Genomic DNA, 25,698 nt, shown 5'->3' with positions numbered 1-25,698 from the left:
GTTTCCAGTATTTTTGCCACGGGCCAATCGTCGATGCATGGTTGGGACGAGGATCTATTCGCCAACCGCCGAGAACTCCTACGAACGGTAGCGTTATCTTCCGGGCAGGCATCCTGCCCCTGGTCAGATTGGAATGGTAAGGGCCGGGTTTCCTCAGAAGATTCTTGCCATTCTTCCTCGACAGCGGCGGAAGTCATAGCCGACAATAGGGTGAGTATAATCAGTATTTTGTTTAACAACATGAGTGATTTTAACAGCATACAGTTCAGCAGTAGCGAGCAGCAAGCATGTATGAGCAAACTGAATGTGCTTTAAATAGGGCGCCTTGTTTGAGCTTTGGCCATTGAGCAGCGAGGGGAGTTAACCAGCTAATGCAGCTCAGCTGAAGCAGATCAGCTGGAGCAGATCAGCTGACGGGACAGTGTTGTTACAAATAACATAGCAGCGTCTTGACTACCTGGCCTGCCAGAACTGACGCTGACGCTCAATTCCAAGTCACTATTTGACAAGTTAATTTCCTCACATTGAATGCTATTTTTTATATACACCAAAACACCACCACCTTTAGATCTCACTCTATCATTTCTATAAATTTGATAACCTGGTATGGTGATGGCTGCGTAAGGTGAATTCTCATGAAGCCAAGTTTCGGACAGACATAAGAAATCCAAATTAGAGTCCATTAACAAATGTCGTATTTGTTCATTTTTAGACATGAGACTACGTACATTCAGATGACCACCAAATAAACCCCTTGGTTTTATGCTGGGGTCCCATAATATTTTAGAATTGTTCACAGTTCTGAAGACGTTCCATTTTCTATTTTTCACTACTGCTCGGTTTGTCGTCAACTTCCTGATTTGATTTGTAGAACTTCCGATTGTAGCTAAGCTACCCATATCAACATTACCTTCAGTAAAATGAGAATGTGACTGTAACAATTTTCGAATTGCCAAGTCACCGCCTGCATCATCACACACACACGGCGATCTCCGTTGAACAGCAGAGACGCCAGCAGGGCAAACAACATCTCCCTGGCTCCCCTCCACCGGAACAAACCACACTCCCCATCCAACGCAGACGCACCAACCGCCGCCATAACGCCAACCACCGGCAGATCCACAGCGTCCGCCGAAGAAACAGAAGCCGGTATGTCAGTCGGTTGCTCCAAAGCATAGCAATGTGATGATGAACATACCTGTAGGTTTCCAAAGTTGCTCCTACTATAGATGGATGATACATGTGGCCCCGTCCGCGTTGGTGTGCTGACTGGACCAGGGCATTGATGAATGTCGCCAGATAATAATAGACAAATTGATATAATGAAAGGGAGGCTTTGTTGTTGATGTAGTACAGCTTTGTACATTCGTCCTCTTGTTTTACTGAAGAGATGTGGATGAATAAAGGTGATAGCTAAAGCATGTCTCCCAAAACCAAAGTGATTATTTACACGGCCCGCCATCAAAATCTTGAGTTTGAGCTGGTGGATCCTCGCGCGACTCTCGGCCACCGTCAGGATTAAAATCATCCCTAAAATCATCCATTTAATGACAAGTATGAATTTTGAACTGGTTAGTTTTATTTATTTAGTACATTTTTTTTTATTTAGTTTTATTTATTTATCAATTTAAAAAATCAAACATTTAAATCATTGCATATATAGCAAAGTTGATACCAATAGAAGATAGTTTTTTTCTGTATTTAAAAATAATGGAAAGTCAGTGTTAATTATCTGTGTGCTTTTCAAATTCAATAAAGGACCAAAAGTGTAATTTGCACGAATCAGACATTACTGATTACACTGTTAGTTCATGCAACAATATATTATTTTGCAGGGACCATGCTTTATCTCTGGCCTCGTTCACTTTTAGGTAAAGCATAACACATTTCTATTTACAACACATTTCATACACAGCAATAATTACATTTTACTTTCCCTGGCAATGCAGGGCAGCCCAAAATTTTGCTTGGGCGATTGCCTAATATTTTTCAATGCAGAAAAGGTTATTTTTAATCTTGCAGTACTTTTAAGAATCAAAATTCAGAATGTCTGATCCGTGGCAAGAGAGTCTTGATGGTAAATATTGTCTATTAATAAATAATATCTTTAGGTCAGGAATAAGATTATGTGAATTATTCTACTTTATGATGCTGAAAACTATATCACCTGATCTTCTTTGTTTCCAGCTTTCTTTGCACCAAATTATACATTTTGATAAACACCGTTAAAAAGACCACACACTCACATAACAAGCCAAGAGTCTGAGAGTGCAAGCATCATGTTGAACCAACATCACATTGTAACATTGACTCTATGTCATTACCAGTGATTTTTGGATGAAATTTCAACATTTTTTCAACATTAATTGTGGGTGAAAACGTGATGTTGATTCAATGCAGTTAACGTTGACACATTGATTTAACATTGTTTTGAATGTGGCTTGCTGTCTGGGCACTCTCTTCATATATACTGTGTCCACAATCTTGTAAAATGTGACAGGTAGCAATATCCATGTTGTTCAGCGGGGGGTTGCAATAATATCATATAATCGAGGCATGTTGGCAAATCCACTGAGTTCAGGACTGGGGTCTATGGCATCTGGACCCTTTGGACTACTGAAGCTGAACCTCTGAAGCAGAGACACGATGAACAGAAAGATCTCCATACGAGCCAGAGACTCACCCACACAAGAGCGTTTACCTGCAGAGATGCAAGACATAAAACAGCCTGATCATCAGTGTTGGGCACGTTACTTTAAAAAAGTAATTAGTTATAGTTACTAGTTACTTCTTACAAATAGTAACTGAGTTACATCATTATAAAAGTAACTAATTACCAGGGAAAGTAACTACTGTGTTACTTTTTTTCCCCTCAAATGTTCAAATATGTCAAATAACTTGCATGCCACCAATATTAAATATGTTAAATGAATGAATTGGACATTAAATAGAATAAATATTATAAAACATTGTACATTAATGTACACTATTGTAATGTTGCTGTGGGACAATGTGAGAGACACCTATCAAATTCAATACATTATTGTAAATATTATCATAGGCCTACTATAGTGTAAATATTGTGTAAATATTATCAGTACTATACTACTCCTTTGGTAGTGGAGCTCACGTTATCACCTGGGTTTTTAGCCACTAATTTTGTGGCGGCCTGTGATGATGTGAGGCTTCATTAGATTAGAATGACTTGCCATCGCCGTGGAGAGACTCTTTCTTCCTGGGCGTAAGTTGCACGTTACATAAACATTCTTACCTTTCACCTCAATGAGGGAAAAGTAGCGCTTATACTTCCAGTTTGCGAAAGCTACCTTTGAAGTCGTTGGACTTGCCATCGCTCTGACTCCTCCTGGTCGTTGGTGTGTGTGACTATGCGTGTGCGTCATAGGTGTGTGTGTGTGAAATCAACCTCAACCTTGTCTCCCACCCACCAATCATCATCAGTTATGTGTACCAAAAACACATGTGGCATGCACGCACGCACATCCGCACACACACACACCAACCAACCAGAGAAGAAAAAAACGTTGCAGGTCCAACTGACAGAGAGCCTGTTCAGATGAAAACCGCTTCAGTGAGCTTAATCATAGTAACGCCGCATTTTATTCTCAGTTTATTCTCAACGCTAACAGCGTTGTAACGTAATTCGTTTGATTACTCGTTACTGAAAAAAATTATTCTGTTAGTAACGCCGTTATTCCCATCACTGCTGATCATTCATGTTATTTATGATATAGGTTATAGGCCTGGTTTTACTGACAAGGCTTTGGCCCTGTCCACACGATTTTCAAAACTGCAGCTTTTTCTATGTGGTTTGGCTGTTCGTCCACATGCAAACACAGTATCCAGACACTGAAACCAAACTTTTTTAAAAAACTCCTGCTGGGGTGAACATTTTTAGAAACTCTGGTTGCAGTGGTGTCATGTGGACAGTGAAACCAGAGATTTTGGCTTGTTGCGTCAGAACCGGAGCCAGCTATTTTCCAGGCATCTGATTGGCCAACATTGCTTTATGGTAAGGGTTAAATTGCCACCTGTTGGTTTGGCATGCTCTTGACGGCGGAGGAAGGAAAAACTCTGTTTATAAAAATACCTGACTGACTATATTTTAAGATAGGTCAGTACAAGTTTTTTTCAGTTAACAGCTCTAACATGCATTTTGGGGCAGGGCCGTAACCACCATAGACATTGAGGGGGACAAGCCCCCCCCCCCATCTATCTCTTAATGCCATTGCAGGGACTCTATTCTTTTCAGTGAAATCACAAAACAAAATGTACACAAACGTGTCCATGTTCTTAATATACAATCATTGCACATTTTTGATTTTAATGAAGGAAAAAAAAAACGATATGAGGGCGGATTACCTTCCTGTAACCTTTGACACAGTTAACAAAAATTCTACCACCAGACCACCAAGAGATTCAAATATTACCAGCAGATTTATGTATTTATTCACTAATGGGAAGAATCTCAAGACTAGCGATATATTTGACGCAAATGAATGCAAATATTATTTGCAAATAGTCCCAAAGTGATTATTTCCCAACTAGAATTAGATCTAGATTTTTGTTCACTGTTCTGTTTCTTTATGCTTTATAAAATAAACAATTTTTTCAAGACATGGCTACGGCCTTGTTGTGGGGACAATATATAATTTTTTGGTCCCCATGAGGAAAACATAAATATACAGATTATAAATATAAATAATACAGAATGCTGTTTTTCTGAAAATGTACAAATGCAGAAAGTTTTCTGTGATGGTTAGGGCTAGTGGATAGAATATACAGTTTGTACAGTTTATAAAATCATTATATCGTTGATTAACTCTGGGTTGACATGAAGAGACTTTATAGGATTTACCTGCAGAAAAAGGAAAAAAGGCTGGATTCTTTTTAAAGTTGCCATTGGCATCCAGGAAGTGCTCTGGGTTAAAAGTCCAAGGGGTTTCCCACTGTTTCTCATCCCTTAGGACAGAGTGCAGCAAGGGAAGAATTACTGTGTCCTGGGGAAATAAAATCCATTCAACATTAAACAAAATAACCAGATTAAACACAATAGACCAACTAGAGATTATTGGGACATATTTTATGCATTTTTTTTTTTTTTAAATCTAGTAAATTCCAAGATAAGGGGAGCTGACCATTGTAAGTGTTCATTATTACCTTTGGTATCACATAACCTCTGAACGAGATGTCATGCGTGGCATAATGGGGAACATTTAGTGGGATAATGTCCAGAAAGCGTTGCACTTCATGAATCACAGCATCAGTGAAAGGGAGGGACTTCCTGTCATCCATTGTAGGGATTTTGTTCTGTCCAATAACTTGATCAATCTCCCTCTGAATTTGCTCTAGATCAAAGACACCAAAAAATAATTAAAATCCTTATATATGTTCAATAATTGTAAAAAAAAATATTAAAAAAAGACAAAAAGCAAATAATATATATTGTAAGTACAGCACAGAATACTGTTGCAGAGTTACACAGTGTCTACACCAGCCGAGAGCGACGTGACATGAAAACAAAAAAGAGAACCCATTCTAATCAGTGATGCTGTCTACACTGGATGCAGGGCGACACATCATGACAAATTCACGACGAATTCAACTGATGTCCCGTTCTATTTCGGACGTACTCATGAGCTCATGCTACTTCGGATGATTATGCAATTGGCCGCAATTAATGTAAAGTTTTTTTTTTTTTTCATCCAAAAATCAATGGTAATGGCATTGAATCAGTGTTACAATGTGATGTTGGTTCAACATCATGCTCGACCTCTCAGAAAATGAAACATTGAAAAAAATTTAACTGACTTAAAGCCACACAGCCTGAAATCAACTGAAGATAAAGGAAGACAATAAATCTCTCAAGATTTCAGCAGAAGTGCTTTTTGAGAATTAACAGAGGTTTGGATAATGATGTTTTATTGAAAATGCCATAATGGTAATCAGTGTTTCCTTTAGTTGGGCTGTTTGACTCTTGGCTTATGCGAGTTTGCAACAGTGTTTACCAGATTTGCTTAATTTTTAGATTTTTTTAATTTTTAAGAAAATTGGAAATTTCACTAATCTTACCCTTAAATAAAAGTGGTTATTTGTTATAAATTAAATTCACTAACAAAGCTTATAAACTATTAATAACTAACAAATATCCACTTTTGGTCATTGATAAAACTAGACAATTGTTTTACTTTATGATGCTGAAAACTATATCATCTTTGTTTCTGGGTTTCTTTGCAACAGATTATGTGTTTTGGTAAACACAAAGACCACAAACTCACATAACAAGGCAAGATTCAAACTGGCCAACTCAATGAAACATTTTCAATAAAACATCAACATCTAAACCTCTGTTAATTCTCAAAAAGCACTTCTGCTGAGATCTTGAAAGATTTATTGTCTTCCTTTATCTTCAGTTGATTTCAGGCTGTGTGGCTTTAGTTGTAGTTGTTGTGTTTCATTTTCCGAGTGCAAGCAAGATGTAACTGACTTAAAGCCACACAGCCTGAAATCAAATGAAGATAAAAGAAGACAATAAATCTCTCAAGATCTATTTAAAATGACAATAACAATGTAAAATGCAAATGAAAAGGGTTAGTTCACCCAAAAATGAAAATTCGGTCATTAATTACTCGCCCTCATGTCGTTCCAAACCCATAAGACCTTCATTCATTTCGTTCATGGGAACACAAATTAAGATATTTTTTATGAAATTGGAGAACTCTCTGAACCACTCATAGGCAGCAACATCATTGAAACTCTCAAGGTCCAAAGGGAGTACAGACATTGTTGAAATAATCTACAGGGACTACAGGGGTTCAACCTTAATTTTATGAAGCGGCGAGAATACTTTATGGGGTGCAAAAATAGCAACTTTATTCAACAATTTCTTCTCATCTGTGTCATTCTTCTATGCTGTTGACGTAATAAATCCAAGTTCCATGTCCAAACGCCGGCCTACCATTGGCCGATGCTGTTCACGTGAGCACCACGATGCATATGTGTGATGCTGACACAGGAGCTAGCCAATGGTGAGCCAGCATTCGGCCATAGAACTCGGAAACGCTGCACTGTTTACACTACGTCAACAGCGTAGGAGACTGGCAAAGAAGAGAAGTGATTGTTGAATAAAGTCATTATTTTTAGTTTTTTTGCGCACAAAAAGTATTCTTGTCGCTTCATATAGTTAAGGTTAAACCCCTGTAGTCACATGGACTATTTTAATGATGTCTTTACTCCAGTTCTGGGCCTTGAAATTTGCAATGACGTTGCTGCCTATGGCTGGTTCAGAGAGCTCTCTAAATTTCATAAACAATATCTTAATTTGTGTTTCCATAAACGAAATGAATGAAGGTCTTGCGGGTTGGGAACGACATGAGGGTGAGAAAATGACAATTCTGTCATAATTTATTGGTGAACTAACCCTTTAACAGCAAGGTAGACCCTAGAGAAGTCTTAAGAACATACCCTGTATGTGGGGGTGCTTGATCATCAGCAACAGGGCGTATCTGATTGTTGTGCTGGTGGTCTCTGTACCAGCAACGAACAGATTTATAACAGTCCCCATCATGTTATCCTTGTGGAATTCTGTGTCAGGATTGTGTTTCTCCTGCCGTAGCACACAAAGTAACAGATCAGGAATTGTATACTTTTTCAAAGTAAATGCTGAACAATATCCCACATAGCAAGTGATCTTGGCCCGAATGTGGCCTCAAGCTGGCACTGCTGGCCTCCTGTCAGCCAGAACTGGGCCGTGTGTGGCAATGATGGCACAACATGGATCACGGCAAACAACATTAGGGCCGATTGTTGGTGGGAGGAGTGTGGCCCAGATCAATCCATTGATCATCTGGTCCAAATCAGGATTGGGACCTTGGGGCCAATTAAGTGCACTTTAATGGAGTTGACTTGACTGAATTTACTTCATTTTAAATGAAAATGTTTTATCTGTTATAACTTGGCATTGCAAAGATTAATTTTATACAATACTACAGTTTAAAATATTGAACTGATTAAAATGTATGTGATCCTTTAACCATAATCATGCAATATTTCAATAATTTTGTTTAAATACTGTCATAAAATACACCACATTTTATTCCTGTGCTGTAATCCAAATCTTTGGGATGTGATACTTTGTGTGAGGAGCTGTTGTAGAGTGAGATTTAAAAGTTGTATGTGAATATTTATGACAGTATAACACAGTTTAACTTGGCTTAAAAGGAAGCAAGAAGCTGCTTTGTGCATGTGGAGTCCACCTGTGATGCACTTGATTTAACTGCTTGCTGTTGAACTCACTCAGTAAATGATCAATCTTTCATTCTCTGACTTATATTTCTCAAGTTATTACAGGAACAGATCCAAATTCAGACTTTTATTCAGTGATATTTATCTCCTTCCTCACTACTGATCGTAGAACACGGTCAAATGACAAACAAACAAAACAGTAAAATTAAAGAAACATTTAAATAAAGTGCAAAAAACTTTAACAAAAATTTACCTTGAATGTTTTAAAGGGGTCATTTTTTAAACTGTTGTCTGAGGTCAACTTATGACGTTTGACGGTTTTTACATTCAAAAACATCATAATGAATAACTAATAGGCTAGTTTCTGCCCTGGTTTTGAGCCTCTCTCCTGGAACGCTCAGTTTTTATGGGCGTGCCGCACTGAAGACTTGGAAGTAAACGCCCACGGCTATGATTGGAATGAAGCTTATGCGGCATGTTAATTGCTTGGAAGTTTGATCCGGTTTAGCTCTGCGTAGGCCTATGTTATTTATCTATAACATGTCAGGCACTAGTCGGTAGGCGGGGCTACAAAATCAGGCGTTGTTCTTCTTCTGTTGAGGCGGTGCTTCACTACACTCTGACGTCACTGCCTGGCACATTCTGAGATCTCTCGTTTGCTGGGCCTGGTTTCAATAAAAGCTTTTCTTTGACTAACAAGGAGGTTTTCAGCTCCAAAACTTACAGGATATTCTTATACTACCATGACCTTTTAAATATCAAAAGCTCAAGGGAAAGTTGATTTCTCAGTTCATGACCTCTTTAAAGAAAGCACTTATTTTACAGGTATTTCCTGAAAGAATTCAAATGACTGGCAGCAACAGAATATTAAATACTAACAGATCTCTCAAGATCTCAGCATCTTTACCTATTACAATCTAGTTTGACTTTATTTATTTCATAGAAAAGCTGAAAGGTTTATTTAAAGGTTTAGGTGTTGATGTCTTCTTGAAAAAAAATTATTTATGGTGATCAGTGTTTGCTGTAGTTGCAGCAAAGGCTCTCCACCCTTGACTTTTTAACATTGGTTTTTCTGATACACATTTGTTATGGCAGACAAGAATGCAAGAGAAATGCAAGATTATGTTGGTCACATAGTGGTGATTATATCGTCATCATGTAGTGGCCTGGGTCACTGACATTAACAGTTCACTTCACATGGTTTATGGCAGTATGACATCAGTGTTATATCAATCTGGTATTTTAAAATCATATATGCAGTAAATGTTGAAAGGTGTTTATACATTTTTTTTGTAGGCACACAGACTCATCAAGTATCAACATATGAATCTCAACAACGGCAACAGTCAACAAAGCTTTTTTGTGACTTTAGTAGCATGTTTAGTTACATTCAGAGTAGGGATGGGCGATATCTTATCGTTTGCGATATACCGGTAAAAATTCTCCCCACGATAAGAATTTGTCTTTCCGCGATAATAACGATAAAGCCTAGTCGATGGCGCGACCCATCCGCACAGTGCCGCCGCTGGCCGTTATTACTTTATGATGCCGCGGTGGATGCATCTGTCACTTTGTATAGCTGAACGGGGGTTGGAGAGAGAATTTTCTTGTGGTGCCCCCCGCAGCACTCACTCTGTGCCATAAGCACCGTGCGTGATGGGAGTGGCGACACTGAATCCGCATCTCACGTGCAGAGCGAAAACAACTATGGCGGAAGCTGCGGAAGAGTTCATAGCTAAACGAGGGGCTAACGTTACCTGAGGGCGATCTGAACCTGTACATACAGATGTATTTTCACTCGCTGAGCACTTGGACTGAGCGCTTAAGATATTCGCTCTTTCTCAATCGATCGGTAAAGCACACTATTTCAGTTCATCTCAATGAATAGGCAGTGTATTTGACGCGCAGTAAACACTAGTGTGAGGCGCGCGACTGAGAGAGCTCAGTGTTTCACACACACTCAAAGAGAGAGCGAGAGAGTCTTATACCACACAGAATTGACGTGCTACATGTAAACAATATCCTTTGTTGTATTTTCCTGTAAAATAATGGCGTTTATTTGGAATTATTCAGCATTTCGTGAACAGGAAGAAACGAATGCACAAACGGGAATCTCATTGGCTGGCAAGCACCTATTACTGCGCCTGTTTTGATTTAAGCAAATCAGTTTGAAAGAGCGCTGACAACGTGATTAATATTCATGAACCCAGAAGCTCATTATTCCTTAGTCCAGTTTATTTTTCTTAGTAGAAGAATTCGTGGTATTATTAACTCAAATTACTGAAGTTCTATCATTAAATCATTATTTTCAACTTTTTTGTAATCTGAAGACATTTTTGGATATTTACTTTAGCTGTTTCTGCTATTTTTACCACTGTTTGCACCATGACATGAGTGTATGAATAAATACAGAATCGGTTTACATTTTAAACTTGTCATTGATTTTAATTATTATTGTTTGCATTGTGTGATGTTTTTCAGCACAGTTGCACTATTTAAACTTTACCTGCACTTTTACAGAAGACAATTATTTATGCAACTTTTCCATTTCTGAAAAGGAATTTTACATTTAAAAAAATCAAATAAATAAATATATATATATATATATATATATATATATATATATATATATATATATATATATATATATATATATATATATATATTGTGTATTATAGGAGCCTATTTGATGACAGGCACGTTTTAATAGATCATTGTTTGTTTTTCTGAGTCTCTCAAGAATGCATGCAGCTTTCACTTGTATCCAAAAACATGGGGAACGATACTACATTTATCGTCATTGATATCGTTATCGCAATAAATTCTAGAAAATATCGTGATCAATTTTTAAGCCCATATCGCCCATCCCTAATTCAGAGTTGATCTGAATATTTTGTTTGATTGTCACCATTGTTGAGATTCATACACTGATTCTTGATGGCTGTGTGAGTTTACATGACATTATCAAAATCTTTAATAGTATAATCATAGTACTGCATGACAACTTAAACTCTTCAGCATTATTAGAAAGCTACAGGCAGGTGAGTTTGATCAAGGTTGGAGCTAAACTCTGTAGGACAGTGGCCCTCGAGGACCAGGGTTGAGAACCCCTGATCTAAACCTCTGTTCATTCTCAAAAATAACTTTAGAATGAATTTAGAAATAGAAAGTCTGGATTGTAATTAGTGAAGATGGTGAAATCTTGAGAGATTGTTTAATGTTCTTTTGGGATTTAAAGTTTTTTTGTATCGTCTGTTTTGTGAGTCACCATTGTGCTGAAAAATAGAGCCTGTGCTTCAGTCCAAGAGGGGCCAGAAACATTGATGGTATGCTGCATGTTACTATATTTAAGAGCCAGCAAGTGTGTAGTTGGTGATACAGTAGCATAATTACATTAACATGTATGTAGTTAACTGCAAGAAATTCCCTTTTTACAGTGTATGTGGTTGTTGGTAATAATTTGGGAATATTTTCCTGTAAAAGTTTTTTGCACTTAAATTAGTTAAAAAATAATAATAATAATTCTTTCCCAGCTTTAGCTGACTGTCTCAGTTTTTTTGTGGCTCAGTTTTGGGGTTTCTTGGTTACCTAAGGCTGAGAATATGTACCAACACTAAAACCAGTGCAGGGCCAGTTATGGGTTAGTAGTTGGCTGAGACTTGGGCCAGTTAAGCGATATTTCATTGCTGAAAATTGTTGATATTTAAAATCAACCCAAACAAACACATCCCTCTCTTCATTGCTCCGCATCCAAAGCTCACCCTCCAATTCTAACCGCACTGCTCCGAGTCGGTCTTAAACTCCTATCAAACAACTCTTACTACCTGACCTCCGTTACACACACAATGCAAGAATTGGTTGTCTATGTATCGTAACAGAAGCACAAGTGAAGATGATGAACGAACGACAAGGAAGCACAAAAAAAATGAACAGTACACAAAAATAAATACAAGCAAGAGTTGTTGTTAGTTGCCAACAGCACAGCAGCTCCAGACAAACAATGACACTCAAAACCAGTTACTCACGTATGGAGCGCAAACAACGCAACCTCCGTGTCTGTTTTCAGGCCTTCCCGTTAGCTCTCTCCAGCATTAGACAGATTTTCTAATATTAATGCGGGTCCTAAAGCTCTTCCCTGATCTTAACCCTTCATTTTCCAGTGATATTCTAATGAGCTTTTCTCTTTTATAATGTCTCTCATCCATCTCTTTCCACATTCTTTCTTCAAATCTCTGTCTTGCTCTCGTTCTCTCTCTTCCACCGTCATACGCCCCCTAATGCTGATTGGCTACACATTTGTTGTTGTGTCTGGTTGTGTTGGCAAAAATATCATTTATCCCACCTTTATTCTAGATCTGTGCCACTCCAGGGCCATCATTCTTTGTGGCATGTGGGCCATGTGAAAAGAAGCTGTGTGGACCAGAGCTGGGCCAGACAACAATTGCTATGTGGGATGTAGATAGAAAATATATAAAACAAAAAAAGTTTTACACTTTACATCCGGTACCTGTTTGAGTCTCATAAGGAAGCAGTCAATGTAGTCCTTTGGGTCATTTAAATCCAAATTCTGTTCATGCTCCTTGATTTTTGTCATAATGAAGGCTTTCATGTCCTCTACCTCTCTAAACATGTCATGATGTCTACCAGGCAAAAACTGCATTAGTTTAGGGAAGATGTTGTACAGCTGTTGGGGTTGAGAAGACAGTTAAGAAGATTCACACAGGAAATGTTCAGTTTAATGGAACAGAATGCAGTGGTTTTGAAACATCCGCTCACCTGGCCCAAAGGGCTGCTGACAAAGCGCAGGAGTCTGGAGATGATCTGGAGCATGTGCTGGAAGTTTTTGTCTTCATAATCAAAGCGCTGCCCAAACACCAGAGAACAGATCACATTGGACACAGTCCGGCTCAGGATGAAGTTTGGTTCGACTGGTGTTGCTAAAGGAGAAAAACTTTTTAGCTTACAACTCTCACAGCTGTGAGTGCAGAACACTCAATGCATACCACCTCATTAATAGTGAACTTATGGGATGCAAATGTAAAATGCTCTCTTCCCTCACATTTGGTTTCTTCAAAACTCTTTACCAAATGCCTGCTCTCTTCTTGAATCCATTCTTCCATTCGTTTGCGTCCCATTCCAAAATCCCTCAGTGTGGTGAGAGTGAACCGTCTCAGTTGATGCCAACGATCTCCATTACTGATGGTCAAACCTACAAACATTTTAGAGAGATCTAAATCTAGACTGAACTACATTAAACTGACAACATCTGTCTTTGACCAAAAAATAAACAATATCTCACCATAGCCACCCAGAAGCCTGTGCAGAAAGGGAATCGGTGCTCTGCCTTTGAAGTCTTCTGCATGGTCCACTAGAGCCTCTTTCACTGTATCATAGCCGACCAGAACCACCGTTCTTTGCAGTCCGAGGTACACCGTCATCACAGGCCCATAGGTTTTACTCCACTGTTGGGAGAGTAGAATTTACTGTCACACACCAGTGTGAACTCATTGGGTGTTTCTGAGCAATTACATTATATGTAATATGCTGAACCAATGTTTCACAAACAACAATGGCCCAATTCCATTCACCAAAGGCAACTGGACTGTGATGTACTGGACAATATTCAAATGCAATGAACACTCAAAAAAAATTATTTTATGATGTTGTTCACTTTATTTAAAGGTCCCATGGCATGACATTTTCATTTTATGAGGTTGTTCAACATTAATATGAGTTCCCCTAGCCTGAATATTGTCCCCAAGTGGCTAGAAATTTTGATCGGTGTAAACCGAGTTGTGGCTGTCTCTCTCTGCCTTTGAGAAAATGACAGTCCAGACGAGCTGATCTTGAATTCTCCTGTTATGACGTTTACCTCGGTTACCTCCCTTTCCTCCGCCCAGAGAATTTGGCACGCCCATGCAAGCGCTATATTTGTCCTCGAGAGATCATGGCTTACGAACGAGTGAATGCTGGCAGTTTGCTTTCCTGTAGCTCAAACAGTAGAGCAATAGCGCTAGCAACGCCAAGGCCATGGGTTCGATTCCCAGGGAAAGGAAGAACTGACAAAATGTAAAAATGTGTACCTTGAATGCAATGTAAGTCGCTTTGGATAAAAGCGTCTGCCAAATGCGTAAATGTAATGTAAATGTTTCTCAGTGTTTGGATGTACAAATGAAAACAGAAGTCTTTTTTCAGTTCCTTCTGATCTGTGATCAGTGATTTCTGATGTGTAGCTAATTATTCAAGTTCACACAGAACTGTATTATTCGTGCACACGCTGCGGCTTATCTCTCTACCGACAGAACGTTGTTTTCATGTTTTCTATCTTGTGAGTCCATGTTTTTGTACGTCCTCGTCGCGTCTATCTGTTTTAAAATGTGCATACAGTTGTGAGTTTCTGCTCAACATCGGCAGAGTCACATCTTTAGAGATAAACTTCACGCACGCCGAAGCTCGGGCTGCACTGGCCGGTCGGCCTTCAACATCCCCGACCCCCAGTACTGCATCTGGCCCACAGCAGAGGCACCAAACGCGGCGCGAGATTAAGCAGAACGGGGGTAAGCGTGAGGGTATCTGGCTAGGCAAGCCAGCTAGCCCCACAATAAACTGGATTACATTCGATTACTGCTGTTGTGTCTTTGTTTGCGCTGTGTACTCAATGCGCGTCACTGACGCTTTTCATATGATTGGAAAATATCTAAAAATAATGCTATAATCAACACTTACTCGTAACGCGTTCATCTCCTGTAATGGTACATTACATGTGTTACAAAGTTGGTAGAATAATGATGAAGACGGACTCGGTGTGACTGGGACTCGTGTTTATTCAGAACTCTCAGATACAAACAAAATAAACTTGCGCTGACAGCGCTCTCACAACTCAGTAGTTACTATAAATAACTTTGTTAGCAATCGCTCCGTCTCTGGTACATTAGTGATGTCCGGTTCGCGAACTAATCATTCTTTTGAACTGGTTCTTTTTCGTGAACCGAATCAGTTCACTAAATCGGATTAAATCGTTCTAAACGGTTCGCGTCTTGAGTCAGCACTGATCCATAATTTACTAAAGTTACTAACTTTCTGACATGAGTGACAGCCCCTCCCACTAGAAATAAACTAATAACCTGAAGTATATGCTAGTAACTACAACAGTTCACTGAACTGAGACGTGCTGAGAACTGATGAGAGGTGAACTCCGGTCCATCCGTCTCTCTGGCTGCAGTATCTGCTCGTGCCTGGTCAGAGGTGTCAAGTAACGAAGTACAAATACTTCGTTACCTTACTTAAGTAGAAATTTTGGGTATCTATACTTTACTGGAGTAATTATTTTTCAGCCTACTTTTTACTTCTACTCCTTACATTTTCAAGCAATTATCTGTACTTTCTACTCCTTACATTTTAATAATAGCCTCGTTACTCCTATTCCATGTCGGCATGTTTTCATTCCGGCTTGTCGTAAAAAAAAAAAACTATCCAGATAAATCGCGCCATGCGGACAGAGTGAATTTGATTGTGGTTGGATGAGAAGGATAAACACAAACCATTCAGACACCCTATTGGGTTGTGGGCGATCAATCACGCCTGCACCTGCACAAATCACACACACCATGTGGCCAGATAGGGCGGGTTCTCGCGACGAGCCAGCACTTTCAGCCAATCAGCGATCAGCAGGCAGACGTGCTCATTTATGACTTTAGCCGGGTTTTTAGCCTATGTTTTTAGCACGATAACTCATAGCTGTATATTCCAGTGATCGCTATGCCAGTGGAATAAATATACAGTAAGTTGTTTCTACAGTAAAGAGTGGGAGAGTGACTCAACTCTCAAACATGAATTACACCTGTGACTCGAAGACTCTTTATAAATATAACTGTTGAGTCCTGTCCATCGTCATATACACACTTAGGACATCTGCAACCCTACAGCTGCTGAAAGAGGTTTAAATCAACGATTAACCCGTTTTGACTGTGCTAAGTTTATGTGCCATGTACTTCACGAAATACATGCTGTAGTTTTGTCAAAGCAAAGTGCAACACAAAGGTAAGAGCATTGTTGTTATTTTTGTTGGCGGATTATTGTACAGTATCAATGAATTACGTATTTTGGCAGTGGTGTGTGCATTAACGTGTGACATGCCTGTTTACATTGCTTTTTCCAATCTCTATAGGCCTATTAGGCACTTTTTGTACATAAATTGGCTTCTTACTGTTGACATTGAAAATGATGCATGTGTTTTTCTGAGGGATTGTCGTTTTGACAGTTTCTACCTGGACATATAATATATAGTCATATTTGATCCGTTTTACTGGGAAATAGATTATTATTTTTTTATCATCAATGTTATGTTTTAAGGAGATAAAATGGTAATTTACTTATCAACCTTGATTGGTATGGCAATAAAATATCACATTATTTTGACAGTTAAAGTTTTTTTTTTTCTTGGAGTGACTAACTTAGTTGCCTATAAGTATTGTAAAGGTGCAAAAAGTCAAAATTCAGAGGCATGTCAATAACTGTTTATATATATATATATATATATATATATATATATATATATATATATATATATATATATATATATATATATATATATATATATATATATATATATGTATATATATATGTTCATTTGGTGAGTTTTTGGGCTGGAAATCTTTATATTATATGCAACCATTGACAGCCATAGCATTTTTCCCCTACTAAATAATCTGCTTGGTTACAAACATTCTTCAAAATATCTTCATAACAAAGAAACTCATACCGGTTGGAACAACTTGAGGGTGAGTAAATGATGACAGAATTGTCATTTTTGGGTGAACTACCCCTTTAATGGCATTTTTTCCCCTTACATTACTTTTACTTTTATACTTTAAGTAGTTTTGAAACCAGTACTTTTACACTTTTACTTGAGTAAAACGCTTGAGTTGATACTTCAACTTCTACAGAAGTCTTTTTAAACCCTAGTATCTATACTTCTACTTGAGTAATGAATGCGAATACTTTTGACACCTCTGTGCCTGGTAGACCTTGTTAAACCACGCCCCCTCCGCTACAAGATCTGATACTCATTTCAAATGCAAAGATGTCAGCCAATCACAACAGTGGGTGTTTTTACTGAAGTCTCACAGCAGACACGCCTCTTGAAACAGGGCATTCAGCCACAGGGCAAACATCAGTATAGAAAAAAGGCCTTTTATTTCTAAATTATGACATTTTATGTTGTAAAAATCATACTAACAATATAAGTACACCTCAGGAAACATTATAAAATAATAGAAAAATGCCATGCCTTGGGACCTTTAAGCAATTAATCTTGATTTAATACAATTATATCAGGTTTCTGGTTCAAATGTGATTGTTTCATGTTAACCCTTAAAGGGGCAAGCATAAATAAATTTGATGGAAAAATGATTCATTGCTATTTTTGTATGTATCTAGACTAAAATGACACAGTTCATACATTTTTTCCAAAATATGACCTTTATTTTCAAAGTTACAGTCTGTATCTCCCAGGATACATTGCCCATTTAGGGTTACATTGTAACATGTATTCTTTTTTTATTATAGTTCATATGAAAACTTTTAAAACATTGAATGAACAATTATTTAGCTAAATTTTTTCATGTTATCAATGCAACATTAGAAAAATTGGAAAAAACTGAACTTTTTCTCCCAAGATGCCTATGCAGGGTATACATTTGTGTCTGAGTGTGTGTGTGTGTGTGTCTGTGTGTGTGTGTGTGTGTGTGTGTGTGTGTGTGTGTGTGTGTGTGTGTGTGCGTGTGTATGTGTGTGTGCGCGTGTGTGTGCGTGTGTGCGTGTGTGTGTGCGTGTGTATGTGTGTGTGTTCGCGCGTCTGTGTGCGCGTGTGTGCGTGTGTGTGTGTGTGTGTGCGTGTGTGTGCGTGTGTGTGTGTGTGTGTGAAATAAAGTATTGGGAAGGGGGGTTCCTTCCCTCTTCCCTCCACTCATTTACTAACATTTAGGCCTCAAAACATAAGAATATCTGTGAGTGATCAGCCCTGTTAAATACCCTTATATGGGCAATGTATCCCCCAGGATACAGACATTCAATGGCTGATAATCAAAGTTGTGAGACGATTATTTTAAAAATATGCACAAGAACATGTAAAACTATCCTTAAAAAACTATTTTCTAAAACAAAATCACTCTAAAATATCATAATTGTGAAAATATAAAAACACTTACCTCATGGCCAGTGTCTTTTTCCACGTATGCTGCCATTTTGGATTTTGATACAAATGTTTGGAATGTTGGCATAAAGTCACATGACCCTGATTACATGACCCATCCTCCCATTAGTGTTTCTCATCAACTGCAACCACATAATGCCCATCCCCCCATGGCCCTTCCCCCTACAGCCTGTTAAATGTCTGTATCCTCCAAGATACAGAAACTCTTTAAGGGTTAAACTGACTTAAAACAGGTACATTTTGAAATAACATGTTTCAATCAAGTAACCCAATCACACAGGACTTTCACTTCCCATCATGCTTTGCAAAGGGGCTGAATTCGGAGAGTAAATGTTTAAATAAAATTGTATTTTATGAATTTTTAACAACATGACAAAATGGAGATACTTTTTAATGTTTAATGTTCTGTTCTGTTAGTATTTAAAAGTTTCTGGTATATTAGTGTTTTGGGGGATAGGGTTCTAGAACCAGTAGAACTATCATTTCCATGGAGGCCCCACATGGGTTAGCCCAGATTAAATGAAAACTAAATATGCATACTACAGGTTGTTAAATGTAACTGAATCTCTGTTGGAGTTAATTAGATAATTAATTGATTAATTGAGTGATGATTTGATTTTTGTGATGAACACCTACTATTTACAAGCATAATAACTGAAGGACAGACAAATGAGAAATACAAATTTCTTCAGCCACACCCTTAGATTAAATCAACTGAAGATAAAAGAAGACATTGAAGCCCCGTCCACACGGAGACGCTTTTAGCTGTATACGTTACATTTTTCATATATCAGTGTTTCGTCCACACGGATCCGTCGTTTTGGGACAATGAAACCGATGTTTTTTTAAACCGGGTCCCAGAGTGGATAAATCTGAAAACGACACCCTTGCCTATGTTGCCTATGTTTGTGTGTACAGCCAATCCGTATATTTTGTAAAACAGTGATGTCATCACAGATCAAGACTAGAAAGGGATACAACTAAGGGCCCTGGGCATGCACACGTCAATATTTCGTCATTTCATCACTGTATTTGCATTATTGTAAGGGTAGGTTTAGGGTTGGGGTACATGTAGGAGTTAATAAAACACATCTGGTAAGTAGAACATTTATTTATTGTTATTTCATTTATTTATTGAGATTTTGCCTCACTTCCTACCATTGCTGTACCCCTTCTAGCCACAACTCTTCTTCTCCATTTTAGTGTATTTCTGTGCCAGAATTACAGTGCCACACACTGGTCTGGCATGTGTACTACATCGTTTTGAGCCGTTTTCAATGCTCTCGCGTGTACACAGATATTTCTTGAAACGAGGAGAAAAAAAAGATTGGGTAGGGAAAGCTTAGGCTTCATGTGGACAGGGCCTAAATCTCTGAAGATCTCAGCAGCATTACCAGCTTCACACATTACTAACCAGAACACAGTTTGGAGTTTGAAAGTATTTATAAACAGGAGTGCGAAAAAAAAGTGTATATAGGATTTTTTTTAATCATTCTGTTTATCTGATTAAAACACTACTGTATTTTCATGCTGAAAGTCACATGGTTACAATAATTAACACTTCTCATGACATACACAAACACATGGAATACCACTACATGATGATTACAACTGTATGATCAACAAGAAGCCAAAATCATCTGATTACGGTTTCTCTTGCAATTCTCACCATAACAAACACGGCTACAGCAACCAGAGAAAATCTGATGTTAAAAAGTCGAGGGTCAAGAGCCCAACTAAATCAAACACCCATCACCATAATGGTAACTTTATTATTTTTAATAAAACATCAACATCTAAACCTCTGTAGATTTTTAATAAGAGCTTCTGTAAACGTATAACAGAAATAAAGTTAATCTGGTAAATAATGTGCTAAGCTGGTAATGCTGTTTGTGGAGTTGTTTAATCCTCCTCTGCTGAGATCTTCAGAGATTTAATGTCTTCTTTTATCTTCAGTTGATTTCATCTAACAGCCGTTTCAAGCCTTGTTTACACTGCACGCGCCTGCGGCACGTTACGGCTGCGACGCGGCTACCGGAGCTGATCGCGGCCACTCTTCCCTCCGTCTCCAAGTGCTCTACTTCTATTGGACAGTCGCGTCGCGTTCAACGTATTAATTTGCATTAAGTTGAGCCTCGGTCAGCTTGACGCGCGGCATTTGTTCAAATGCAGCGCCGCCTTCCCGGAAGGCTTTACGGGCGCGTTAAAGTCGCTTGACGTCACCCATAGGAATAAAGTGGAGTGCGGCGCGACAGAAGTGTCGCACGGACAAGTGGATCAGCACCTTAAGTGGCAAGGCTTCCCACCGCAAGCGTGAGCGGCGCCTGAGCAGCACTTATTTTTTCCGGCGCCCATGTTAATCAATGAGTACATTCACACCGGGAGCAGGAGCAGTGCATGAGCGTCAAGCAGGAGCGTCGTGTGAGCAGCAGTGAAGCGGGGGTTTCGGCGCCGAGCCTATATTTGCTGTGCTGCTGACGCTCAATTAAAGTGAAAGCACACTTTTAATGGACAAAATAAATATGATTTCACACAAAAGGTGCTCAAAATGCACACGAAGCACATGCAGTGTGTTTTAACAAGAACTGAAGTGTGTCAGAAAAGAAAATGAAAAATAAAAAGATATTTGTAGAAGATTTACCCATTTAAACCGTTTTAATTAATCAGCTTGGGTGAAAGTATAGTATAGTATAATATATATATCAAACAAGAGTGTGTGTTTTATTTTTGTCTGCGGAGTTTGCTGTCTTCCAAACATATCGAAGTATGAATGTACGTAGCCCGGCGCATCACCTATAGGAGAAAATAAAACAATCCGTGCCGACGGTTTTGCAATCCGTTCCCTCAGTTTATAAACCGTGATCACGAATTCTTAAACTGTTCCTTCGGTTTAACAAATCGTGCCCACGGATTAATAAACCGTGCCCACGAATTTCCAATCCGTGCGCTCAGATTTTGCAAACCATACCCTCGGTTTTTAAATCCATTCCCACAAATTTAAAATCCGTGCGCACGCTTTCACAATCCGTGCGCACGGGTTTATAAAAACTTTTCTCACGGATTCATTTTAGAAAAAGAACAGCAAACTCCCAGGTAGCCTACGTGTTAACGAATCTTATTGTTTTATTGTGTATTATTCATCAAATGATATTAACTGCAGTGATTCTCTATAAACGGGTAGCGGAATACAACGATTTAATAAGAATTATGTGCGTCAAAATCTTGTTTAACTGTAATAATCTTAGCACTTTATTATTATTGCCTAATAAACCTGGCATTGTGTATTATGACTGACTTTTAATTTCTTTGTTCCCTTTTCTTCTTCTAAATGCATGTAGCCTAAATGCAACAATAGGCAAATAATAATAATAATAATAATAATAACAGCAACAATTATTATTATTTATAGTATTGATTTTTTAAATGTATTTATGTATCAATTATTTAAAATGTATGACTATAAATGAGTGCACTTAAAACAGTATGTTTATCATAAAATAATTAATGAATGCTTTATTAAAAAAAAAAAAGGTTTTTACAGTTTTAGAAATGTTTGTGTAGACTACTATTTACCATTTACATGCAAATGTTGCAGCCTACACCTCCCCATGTTAACACAGTTTCAAGACTATGAAGTTTATAAATGACCACCTTCTAAAAACAAATATAGGCTAGTTGTCTTTATAAAGAAATGCTCACATATGATATAAGTGAAGAAAAATCCTGGAAAGTTTTCCTCAAAAAAACATAATTTATTTTCGACTGAAGAAAGATAGACATGAACATATTGGATGAGATGGGGGTGAGTTAAATATCAGGAAATTTTCATTTTGAAGTGAACTAATCCTTTAAATGAACACCATTGACTAATAGTTTGTACATGGTTGATTCTTTTAGGTTTTACTTGTTTCAATCACATGGAACCACTGTCCAGGATTGAATCATGTTCAGCCAAATAGCTATTATTTTGAGTGATGATATTTAAAGCATAACATTCAGAAAAACATATTCCTTCTTACCTTCAAAAAGCTTTTAAAGGGTGCACGCTTGTCCATTATTGGCAAGTTTCCAATCAGTGGCAGCGCCAGTGGCCCCGGGGGCAAAGAAAGTCCACTCGCCTTCCTCTTCCATCTGACCAACATCAACACAGCCAAGAACAAAACCAACACCAATGAGCTAGAGAGTTCCATCCCTCTTCTCCAAAATGTTCTTTACAGCCCAGTTTATATCTTTCTATGTCCTTCTCTCGGTTACATGTTTTATATAAAGCGGGACAGACCAATAAGAGGTGTTTCCTGTATGAGTGGGACAGAGGTAAGGCATGTGATCAAATACCTGCTTGTGCACTTTAACCAGAGAGCCCACTAGCTTTCTCATTGGTCACTTATGCTATTCTGAACATCTCTTTCCCCTTTCCTACTGATTCAGCATTTGCACTACTGCAATGCTACACTTCAACATACACATACTTACATATATACCATGTTCATTTTCAGAACATTCTTTCCCTTCTTAACCCTGATCATACAATATATATTTAATTATTTGATGATTATTATTTTAAAATGTTTTGTTTTTCCATTTGTCTTTATGTATGTATGTCTTAGCTGCATTTGGATGCTCTTAAACAGTGGTTACCACAGAAATAATAATCTTCTGTGCAGTACATATACCAGGGTGCATTTCCCCTACAATGACCTTACTCGCCGATTAACTACCATAAAATGATGAATCGTTGGAGAAATTAACTCTTTCCTCGCCATTGACGGACATTTCTCAAAATGTATTGTATATCGCTTCCCCCACCATTGACTGAAAAAAGTATTTTCACTGTTATATGATAGAGGGTGCTATGACACACCCAGCAGTATGTCAATATGACGTCAGGAAGACGTTGGACTCCAACTAAGCCAACGTCAGTCAGAAGTTGGATTTTGGTTGAAAATGAAAATTGGTTTGATGTTCTAAATTTAAATGCACAAAGACCATACCATAGTAATGCCATAATCAAAAATATAAAACATCACCCATAGATTAAACTCAGAGTGAGATCAGTAAATCAGGCCACTAGATGATTGTGACTATTAAAAATTTGCCAACATCATCTGATCACTTTTTGTTACAGCTTTTTCTGCCGTAGGAAATATATTTTAAATATACAAATATAGTAGACAAATAAAAATTATAATGATGAAAAGTTAAGGGTGAAGAGCCCAGCTAAAGCAAACACTGATCACCATCATGGTAACGGAACAATAAATCATCAACATCTAAAGCTGTTTATCTCAATAAAACATATATGTAGACGTCTGACAGAAATAAAGTCAGTCTGGTTAGTAATGTGTGAAGCTGGTAATGCTGTTTGTGGAGTTGTGTAATCCTCCTCTGCTGAGATCTAGAGAAATGTAATGTCTTTATTTTCTTCAAGTCAGTTGTAGTTTCTGTTCTTCTTGTTCCTCTTTCCTTCAGCAATTTATCCCAATAACTACAACACTGATTCAGTGTTACATTTAACAGCCTGTAGTGTGTACACTGAGCAGTGTTCATTTAATCTGGGCTAACCCATGTGGGGCCTCCATGGAAAGTGCAGACAAAACTGGCTGGACCCCAGTTAAGCTGGGCATACACTGTGCGATTTTTAGCCGAATTATGACTCGTGCGACTCTTTTTTTGGGTCGGGCCGATTTTCAGCTTCAACGTGCGTCGATTGTCGTGAGGTGTTCATGCAGTGTACAGGGGTTTTCTCATCACTGCGCCTGCGCGAAAGCAGAAGTTCAACCATTTCATCTTTAATGTAGCAAGAAAGAAAACGAAAAGAGGAAGATATTTAAGCTCTGTAGGCAGTTATCAAATAGCAGCAATTTAGCAAACTGTTACCAGTTCCTGTTGTAAAATGGATAATCTAAGACATTCAAACCACCGTGTTTAGCCTATCCAGCGCCTCTTTTATTTATTTAGCTACTTGATCATTAATGTACTTGTTTTTTTTTACTTTAACAAATTCTTTTATTTACTTTTATTTACAATTATTTAATATTTACTTATTTTTATTATCATAGGAAATGTGAACCGTTGTCCATCATTTGACACATAATGTCACGGCGCAATATAGATTTTTTTTTTTTTCGTTTTCAGTGGATATCATGCAAAAATGCATTGTGCGCGAGAGTCTGTGAAAGTGAAAGTAAAATCTGACGAGCTTTCGGTGCATATTCTCACAGAGACAATAGATAAATCTGCTTTAACATGCTGACAACGTATAAAACTGTCTGAATTTATATTCTTAATATTTATCTTGTGGCCCATATTGTGAAACAAATTAGAAGAGAAGTAGGCTATAGGCCCATTTCGTGTTAAACAAATTGTTTTTGAAATAAAGCTGCTCTTTCTGATAATAATACTGATATTATTGCAGTGTTCTGACATATTATAGACTGATAATTATTTTAATTATAGGCCTATAATTCCTTGTTTAATTGGGCAAAATGTATTTAAATAATGAGGAGTAAGCTAATCTACCTATTCTTTTATTATGCAGAGTATCGGTTATGCATTGATGCGTTATGAAATTATCGCAGGGGCAAATTATATGTACTAGGCCTATCAATTTAATAATAAAAGTAGGACTACCCTTATAATAATGTTCATTTATATACATAAATTGTAAATGCTAAATCCCCTTGATATCGATAGCTGATGTATTTGATAGGCTCTCTATTATAGCCTACACCATGTCTATCGTCGCACTATAGGCACGGGATTTTATCGCGCATATTTCACTCGTACAGTGTGAGCAGACAAGTCGCTCTCGATGATCGGACCGCACAGAGTGAGCACATAAATCGTGAGCTTTGGCTTTACATCGCATGCGATCTGTTCGTACAGTGTGAATAGGTAACCTTGCTGAGATCGCACAGAAATCGCACAGGGTATGCCCAGCTTTAGACAGCCCCGGTCAAACCCAAATGGCTGTGCTGGCTGGATACTTAATTGATTGATGTGGAACTGATCTACGGTTAAATCATGTACATCCAACCGTATATTATTAAGTATATTATTTACTTTGTATGAATGTAAGCACAAAGCATAAACATTTTAAGCAAGTCACTTAATTTGTCACAATTTATGTTTCAGAAAACAACTCTTGTTATCTTAAGTACTTATGCTTCTTATTTAGAAAATGTATCTTTATTTAAGAATGTTTAGATGTTTGTACTGACAAA

General features: G+C 37.9%; 1 protein-coding gene across 6 annotated transcripts in view; it reads right to left on the bottom strand.

The window, feature by feature from the left end:
* Positions 1 to 22,783, bottom strand: part of cyp2y3 (cytochrome P450, family 2, subfamily Y, polypeptide 3) — a 198,209-nt gene extending 175,426 nt beyond the window's left edge. Inside the window, exons 1-9 of one of the 6 annotated variants that reach the window (XR_013817114.1) lie at positions 22,495 to 22,776; positions 13,562 to 13,724; positions 13,322 to 13,471; positions 13,039 to 13,199; positions 12,770 to 12,946; positions 7,483 to 7,624; positions 5,179 to 5,366; positions 4,877 to 5,018; positions 2,289 to 2,701 (exon numbers count right to left, since the gene is read on the bottom strand). Coding sequence is in view for 3 of the 6 variants with exons in the window: in XM_079824432.1 (XP_079680558.1) it covers positions 2,520 to 2,728; positions 4,877 to 5,018; positions 5,179 to 5,366; positions 7,483 to 7,624; positions 12,770 to 12,946; positions 13,039 to 13,199; positions 13,322 to 13,471; positions 13,562 to 13,724; positions 22,495 to 22,665 (1,503 nt within the window). In the remaining 3 variants the exon portion in view is untranslated. Of the gene's footprint in view, positions 1 to 1,544; positions 2,729 to 4,876; positions 5,019 to 5,178; positions 5,367 to 7,482; positions 7,625 to 12,769; positions 12,947 to 13,038; positions 13,200 to 13,321; positions 13,472 to 13,561; positions 13,725 to 22,494 lie in introns of those variants that run through there. The other 5 variants (XR_013817115.1, XR_013817116.1, XM_079824433.1 and 2 more) reach the window with 5 other exon arrangements.
* Positions 22,784 to 25,698: the final 2,915 nt, after the last annotated feature.

The sequence above is a fragment of the Gobio gobio genome (genome assembly GCF_949357685.1).
Source record: "Gobio gobio genome assembly, chromosome: 8".
Taxonomy (NCBI): Eukaryota; Metazoa; Chordata; class Actinopteri; order Cypriniformes; family Gobionidae; genus Gobio; species Gobio gobio.
Note: the sequence above shows the minus strand (reverse complement) of the source record. Positions and strands in the feature narration are given on the sequence as shown.